General features: G+C 53.8%; 2 protein-coding genes across 2 annotated transcripts; both read right to left on the bottom strand.

Moving 5' to 3' along the window:
• Window positions 1–402: 402 nt before the first annotated feature.
• Window positions 403–3782, bottom strand: LOC104576905 (E3 ubiquitin-protein ligase PHF7). The gene is made up of 9 exons (XM_088522133.1): window positions 3749–3782; window positions 3188–3279; window positions 2750–2851; window positions 2496–2620; window positions 1764–1926; window positions 1569–1675; window positions 1300–1413; window positions 773–891; window positions 403–578 (listed from the first exon to the last, which is right to left on the bottom strand). Exons 1-9 carry the CDS (start codon window positions 3780–3782, stop codon window positions 403–405), a joined length of 1032 nt encoding a protein of 343 aa, XP_088378259.1.
• A 503-nt stretch (window positions 3783–4285) lies between these two features.
• LOC148595151 (syncytin-A-like) lies at window positions 4286–5455 on the bottom strand. Its single transcript, XM_088522152.1, has one exon. It carries the CDS (start codon window positions 5453–5455, stop codon window positions 4286–4288), a length of 1170 nt encoding a protein of 389 aa, XP_088378278.1.
• Between the last annotated feature and the right edge of the window lie 2604 nt (window positions 5456–8059).

Here is an 8059-nt window from a genome sequence, read left to right as displayed (position 1 = left end):
TTCCTGGTTATTATTTTAAATATGTCACAAAAAATAACTGACAACCTCCAACAAAGGTAATTTCTGTCTGTAGGGTGTCAAACATTCAAGCACACGACGCACAGTAACTAAATAAACCAATAATCTAAAGGATTACATCAAGACTATCCAATCAGCTTCCTGGTTAAGCAGCAGCCATCCAGTTCCTTTGCTCCTCGGTTGCTGATAGAACAGCTGCACTGCCATCCTTGAGGCTGGTTATCTACTAACAAGGCATTCCATACTGCTGTCCTTGAAGCAGGTCTCCACAGTCCCCTGCATGAGGCAGTGTGTGCTGGCACTGGTGGCTGCAAAGACACAGGGCTCCACTTGCTTGCAGAGCTGCTGAGAGGCACGTGGTTGGTCTGGAGTAGCACTGGCCCTTCAGGGCCGCCTGTAAGGGTGTTGTGAGCGGCGTTGTAACTGCGAGCGGCCTGGCCTTCGTTCTGGCCCTGCCTGGCGTGCCCGGCTGCTGCTCTCAGGAGCTGCAGTGGAGCTTGGGGATGATGCTGCCTGGCTGGTGCTGCTGGAGCTGGCTGTTTGCAACTGTGCGCTGGAGGCTGTCAAGAAAGGCAGGAAGGTCAGGAGCAGGATGCCATGCCCCCAGAGCAGGAAAGGCCAGAACGGGGCCCGCAGGAGGTGCAGAGTCTCCACCAAGCCCACCCTCATCACCCACAGGCAGACTAGGCCTGTCCCCTGCCTCTGGCATGGGGGGAAGCTGCAAGGTAGACAGGAGTCCTGTTTCTCCTCTTACCAGTGCCCAGGCCTGCACAGTCATCACACTCCCATGTGTTTCTTGTGGCCCTCAAGGCAGAGCAGCGTCGGTGGGTTCCCCTGGCAGCACAGGAGGAGCAGAGGAGCAGGTGCCAGGGCCTGGGAAAACAAATGCATTGGTGTCCGCAGCAGCCAAGGCTGGCAGTTACACAAGTGAGGCAGCGCGGGAAGAGTGATCCCAGTAAGAGGGTGCCCATCACAGGCCCCTAAGCGGGTCCTGAGAGCGAGTGCGAAGAGTCCTTGCTCCCAGAGGGAGGTGAAGAGCTTGGGCACAGCCCCAGAGAAGTCCTCAGTTGCTTGGAAGACTGCATGGTGCATGCCAGCGGTGGCATCCTTCCTGCCCTGGCAGTGCAGTGTCCCCAGGTCAAAGGGCCATTCCTTTCTCTTCCTCTCCTCTACCAGAGGCAGGCTCTGCACCTCACTAAGGCCTTTCACATCTACCCAGACCACGGCTAAGGCACCTGCCTCCACACGGGCAGCAAGAAAATTGCTGCTTTGGTGTCTTACCCTGCCTCCTCTGCCTGTTCTCTGCCTCCTGGACAAAGGCACTGGCTTGCATTGCACTGGTTGTGCCTCTCGTACAGTTCATCAAAGGCACTGTTTGCCTCCCATGCTGGTTCCCTACAGGTGGAGGAAAGGAATGTCTTCAGCCTCCCCTATCCGGAGGACCAGAAGCTGCCAGACCTTCCCGGCTTTCTGGCCTCCCCTGCTACAGCCTTAGTCTCGTGCTCTGCTTATGTCTTGAGAGCAGTGGGCAAGGGCAGCGGTGAACCAACCTGATGGGGATTCGGATCCCCATGGTAGACATTTCTGTCAGAAATTTCTTAGTGTCTTTGCACTGGGGACACTGGAAGGTGAACAACCCAGAGCGCAGAGCCTGTTTCTGCAAGAGAGGCACAAGCAGCATGAGCGGGACATTGCTTCTTCCTGGGTACCTGCTATGTCAAAGGAGCACAGCAGGGGCCTGGTACCTGGATGCAGCTTCGATGGAACCATGCGTGCAAGCACGCGGGGCACACCATCGTGTGGTAGGAGAGCTTCTCCTCCACCGGCTCCAGACATACAAGACAGGAAGTCTCCTCATCCTGCCGTGCCTCTACTGTTTGTTCTGGACGATGATCCCGGCAGAAGGACCTGGGCAGAAGATTTGGGAAGAGGGAGATTTAGTCAGGATATGAGGAGTTCATCCATGTGTCTAGACCAGACAGTCCCAAAGGGTGTAGAGGCAGGCTGCTCCCCAGGCAGCATGTGCATGTCTCTCTTCCCTTTTCCATCTTCCCCCCAGACAATCTCCCACCCACGGACCCCAGTATCAGGTTCATGCTGAGGCCCAGGTGGCATGCGTAAGAGATGGGCACGTTCATTCTCATGGCGACCGGGAGGGAAACTCTGACCGCAGAGAGGAGGCTGGCAAAGAGAGTGATTTTCCAGGTCTGGGTCAAGAAGGCATCCTGTGCTCTTAGAGCCCGAGATCAAGGGATTGACGGCGCTGTGCAGAGGGCAGACCTTTCCGCCATGCTCCAGCACCCGCAGCAGGGGCCAAAGGACATCAAGGAGACTTGGACGCTCTGCCTGTGTGTGTGGCAGAGTCCTGGCAGAGTCACCGTGGGACACAGCAAACTGCTTCCTCACCTACTAGACCAGTGCTAGTGTGAGGCTGTAGAAGGCAGAGGTGGCAGTGCATGAGGCTCGTCAGCTCTTACTTGTACTTGCCAGTGAACTGGCAGACGCAGCCGTCCTGAGATCCACAGGGGAAGTGGAAGCTGTGCTTGCAGCCCTTCTGCCGGCACAGAATTGTGGCGCCCCGCTCACCACAGACATAGCAGGCCTGGAACAAGCACAGGAGCCCCCCATCAGAGGCACGCTTGGCACCCCGCATTTCCTCCCTGTGACACAGGCTGAGCTCGCACAAACCCATCCTGCCATACTTGGCCCCACATCCCTGCCAGCTCCTCACCTTCCGAGTGGCCTGCTTCACAACCCGCCTGATATCTGCCGGTAGGAACTGATCTTCTCCCGTGTGCCTATTGTGTCTCACGGGCAGTCTGCTGGCAAGATACTGAACGAGAAAAATCCCACAGCTTGTTAGATCAGGCAGGTGCATTGCTGGCAAATGGTGCCAAGAGCCTGGTGAGAGGGCTGGGGAAGGTCATGCTCATTTCCTTGGTGCAGGGAGAGCTGCAGTGTTGCTGGGCTTTCAGCTTCCCAGCAAGCTGCAGTGCAGAGGCCTCCAAAAGGTGTTGAGGAGTCAACAGCCACATAGCTCTTGGGATGGGATTTCCCACAAACCCAGGCACATCCCCACATGCCAAGCCTGCCTGTCTGGCCGTGGAGATCACAGGCTGTTGGGCTGGGACATCATCAGGGATCTGGAGGCAGCCCTAGGGACACTCACCAGGCAGTTCTCATGGGCACAGAGACCGTCCTTGCTCCATTTCTCCCCATACAATTCTGAGTCTGAGTCGGCCCGGTGACACAGCACGCAGGCTGCGGAGAGAACAGCAAAGGGCACAGCCACTGAGCGCCCCACTGGGGGCTGCAAAAGGCTGCTGCAGGGCTTCCCCCCCAAAGGCCCTTGTGGGACTGACAGCTGCTCAACAGCCCCATGCTGACCCACAGGAGCCTCCTGCTCTGGCCTCCATTCAGGGCTCCCACATGTAACCCGCCCTCGCCTTCCCCTTGCCTCTCCCAGCGCCCTCTTGCCCTTTCCTGGGGCCCCCTGTCCCCAGATAGCCCTGATCAGCCCTGAAATGGCCTTTCCTTCTCACACAGCCCTCCCTGCCTGCACGGTCCTGCCCGTGCCCCAGCCCTCGTGTACAGCACAGGATGAGCCCTGCCACGGGGATGCTGCACAGCTCCTGCCTCCCTGCCACCGCTCGCAGCCGCCCACCAACAGCCCCATGAGGCCTTCACCCCGCCAAGGGCTGCAGGGTGCTCGAGGTGCTTCTGCTCTCACCCTCCTCCCTCGAGTCGGGGGCCTTGCGCTTCATGGCAAGCGCACACAATATGGGTCACCACGGAGTGCTCTGGAAAAGCCCTGACTCAGCAGTGCTGAGGTCTTCACTCCAGACACTTGTTTGCTGACCCTGGGGGAACAGTGAATGCACGGTGATTTTCCCACCCAGGCCCAGCACCACAGACTTCAGTCCCCCTTGCTGCTGCTGCTCCAGCCCCACGCAAGCCCCTTCTCCCCTGCCCTGGGGCTCCTTCTCCTCCGGCTCTGGCGTCTTGTCTTTGTCGGAGAGAGGGAGACTGCAGACACCCGTTGGTCATCAACAGAACTCGTTTATTGTCTTACAAGCAAGTATTTTTATACAGGAAATAATTAGCCTCATACATATTGCAAAGCCTGAGCTCACGATTGGCTGTCGGGCTGGAAAGTTCTGGAATCCCTAGATGGCGAACCCCCACTATCAGGCCGGTCCTAACCGGTTCTTGCAATCCTCGTGGTTAGGACAATGTCAGGGTAACCTTGGTGTGCACTATAACCTACTTACACTAACTCCAGCTGGCTGCCAAGGCCCTTCTCCTTGAGCCAGAGCTGAACCACGTCCTCCACACTTCCCCCGTTTTCTTTTTGGGCTAAGAGGCTCATACGACCTTCGACGGCTCGCATTAGCATCTGCTGCAGACAGCGAAACATGCAAGGCATAATAAGCAGGAGTAACACTATCATAAGAACCATAGTAACCAGGCCTCTTAGTGCTGAAGTGACCCAAGGGCCTAAACCAAAACTTTTAAGCCAATCCTCAAAACCAAAACCAGAGGACACTTGTAGTTGATTAGTGAGATCCCTTAGGTTTTGGAGACTACGGTGGATCGATTCAGAATGGTCGGAGAGATTCATGCAGCACATTCCCTTAAAGTCCTCACACCCATGCCCGTGGGCCAAGAGCAGAAAATCAATGGCAGCACGATTTTGCAAGGTGGCATGTCGGACAGAATCTACATCCATTAAGAGATCAGAAATTGCCCGGGACGTGTCGTTCGTTTGCTTTGCAAGCCAACACCCCATTTTTCTGAGAGTGGTGAGGGCCTGTGCTGTTGCGACCCCGGGCGCCAGGATGGATGCTGCAATTACCTCTCCCGGAGACCAGAACTTTGCGTTAGAATCACATTCCTTTTGAAATTGGTGAGAGTGAACCCCTCTTTTAACTCTTCCAAATTTACGATGCAGGTCGAGGATCATGGATGTATTGGGGGTGAGTAGCGTTAATCGCCCTAGGGTGCAGGGACCCCCTATCATCCTGGAAGGTATGCCCTGCCAGGCCCTATCACCGCAAATCAGAAAGATTCCCGATGGCAATTGCAGTGGGGCATTATTTGACCTTGATATATTGCTAGAGGTGTAATTACACCATAAGGTTTCATTCCCCCAGGAGGCAGAAACATTCACGGGTAATAATTGGTTCATGCCCGTCCCTCGTAACACACTAGTCCAATTGAACTTAACGCAAACGTCTGCATGCAAGGAGCCCAAGATTTCCAACTCTTGGGATTCTAGGGGAGCCCGGGGCAGGTGCGGGATCCAAGCATCCCAATCATCCATCACCTTCTTCCCTTCGCTACTCGCATTTAAGGAGCCAACCTCCCTCGGGATTGGCCATTGATCTAAGGGGACTCCCACTAAGCACGTCGAGAAAGGGTTACCGGGTGTGGACATGCTTAGGCATATTGAATCCTGTCCAGTCCGATTAGCCAATGTTACCCATACATTCGCTTTAGGTTGGGGGCGCACATAAATCGCGAAATTACTACAATAGCAATGGTAAAACATTAGTAGCAGAAGCATTACTAATCGTCGACCTGTCCCCCTCCTTCTTCACTGTCGACCGCTTCTTCCTCAGACGAGGTGCTCGTCTTTCCCAAGTGTCGATTCAGAGCGGGCTTGGTCCACCGGGCTGGTACCCAGACGGTTCCTGTTGGTGTGGAAACGCAGAGGTAACCCCTTCCCCAATAAAGCACCTTAGCGGCTTCCTGCCAAATGCCTGTACGTGGGTCCCTATACCTGACCCATACTGCCTGATCTTTCTCTTTGTCTTCCTGGGGGGGCCGGTGTAAAACAGCGGCAGGGGCCCCACCTTCACCAAATACACACAGATGGTTGACCACATACATTGCCTTGCTGAGTCGGGTTTGGGGGTCTAATTCCTCATTTTGCTTGAGAAGGTACCGTTTTAAGGTTTGATTTGCTCTTTCTACTATAGCTTGGCCTGTTGGGGAGTGGGGGATTCCAGTGGCATGTTTCACCCCCCAGTTCTCCAGCCAAGTTCTTAGCTTTTGGCTGACGTAAGCAGGTCCATTATCTGTTTTAATCATTTTTGGAACCCCCATGACAGCGAAACAGCTAGAGAGGTGTCTTATGACATGAAGCGCCCTCTCTCCCGCTTGTGCTGTAGCCCAGATATACCTGCTGTACGTGTCAATTGTTACATGCAAATATTTTAGCCTTCCAAAAGTGGCAAAGTGAGTGACGTCCATTTGCCACACCTCATTAAATTGGGTACCTCTTGGGTTAACACCACACCCCAATCCTACACCCCCATTGTGTTGACTGCAGACCGGACAGGCTCTGACTATGGCTCTAGCACTGGCTATGCTGATGGAGAATTGCCGTGCCAGACCCTTCGCATTTTGATGATACCTATCGTGGGCCTCCCTGGCCAAAACCATTCTTTGTTGCCCCACGTCGAGGGCCGACATTACTAGTCTATCTGCTAATGCATTGCCCTCTCCCAGTCCAAGGTCCCATTTATGGCTTCGTATGTGCAGAACCGCGTATGGCGAGGTTCTGGAGCGCAGGGCCCTTTTCAATTGTAGAAGCAGCTGGTATAGTCTCCGGTTGTTAACTTCCTTAATTGATGCATCTTCAATCCGGGCAACCACTCCCACTACATAAAGAGAGTCCGAGACCACATTCAGTGGTCCCGAAAGGTGGGTTACTGCCCACACGACAGCCAATAGTTCAAGAGTCTGTAAACTGTCTGTTGATTCCGCTTCCAGTATCTGTTGCTCCCAGCGGCCCATCCTTTTCCATACAATAGCAGCCTTTCGAGATTTCTTTCCGGCATCAGTGAACGCTGTCGTGGCATCGGGGATTGGTCTATCCTCCCGTAAAGGTTTCGTTATCCAGTTCCACTCCCCCAGCCATTGTAATGCTTTTGGCTGCAGAGGGCTTGTTTGCACCTTGGAACTGCTTCCTAGGAGTGCTACTGCCAATTCCTGAGAGTTGAGCAGATACCAGTCAAGGGTGGCCTTCTCCATGGGTATATTTATTGTTGCAGGATCCTGTCCATCTATTTCGTTGACACGCAGGCGACCCCTTTTTATTAATTCTGCTACATCTTCAATTTTTGTTGTTAATGTTTTTCTATGTTGTAAGGGTAGGGCCAGCCATTCCAACACCCCTAGTTCCCCCGCTTTCTTTAATTGAGTCAGTGCACCAAGTAGGTGATCGTGATTAAACCATATAGTGAGATCAATAGGTGCGAGTTGACGACGGCATACAAAGCCTTCCGACACGCGTTGGCTAATGAGGCGCGTTGCCGTCACCTGTTCTTCTGTCAAGTGAACCGGCGTGCAAGGATCTACGCCTTTTAGCAGGGGTTGCAGCTTCCGCAAGAGGTGATTGGGAATGCCAACCACGGGCTTTAGCCATTGCAGGTCACCAAGTAAACGTTGTGCTTCATTAAGTGTGGTGACCTTTGTGTCGATTTGCAGTTTCAGCGGTCGTATACACTGCTCCGTTATGGCCCAGCCCAAGTATTTCCAGGGTGGATCGCGTTGTATTTTTTCTTGTGCGATCACTAGCGATTGCCGGGCAAGCATATCAGTAATGAACTGCAGTTGTTTGTCTGTGAACTGGTGCGCTTGTGCGAACAAAATGTCGTCCATATAATGATAAATTAGAGTTTCAGCCATAGCTCGGCGGATTGGTTTAAGAGCCGCATCCACAAATAACTGGCAGATGGTAGGGGAATTGCGCATACCCTGTGGTAAAACTGTCCATTCATATCGTTTATCTGGCTCGCCCCTGTTTATAGCAGGGAGCGTGAAGGCAAATCGTTTGGAATCCCGAGGATGCAATCGTATGGTATAGAAACAGTCCTTGAGGTCTATTATGAGAATGTCCCACCCCTCAGGAATCATGGCTGGATTGGGAAGTCCAGGCTGCAACGCCCCCATCGGTTCCATTTGAGCGTTAACCGCCCGTAAATCGTGGAGCAAGCGATATTTACCCGATTTCTTCTTGATCACAAATATGGGC

This window comes from Tinamus guttatus, unplaced genomic scaffold (assembly GCF_059628265.1).
Source record: "Tinamus guttatus ecotype Peru unplaced genomic scaffold, ASM5962826v1 Tinamus_guttatus_pri_ptg000150l, whole genome shotgun sequence".
In the NCBI taxonomy this organism is placed as follows: Eukaryota; Metazoa; Chordata; class Aves; order Tinamiformes; family Tinamidae; genus Tinamus; species Tinamus guttatus.
Note: the sequence above shows the minus strand (reverse complement) of the source record. Positions and strands in the feature narration are given on the sequence as shown.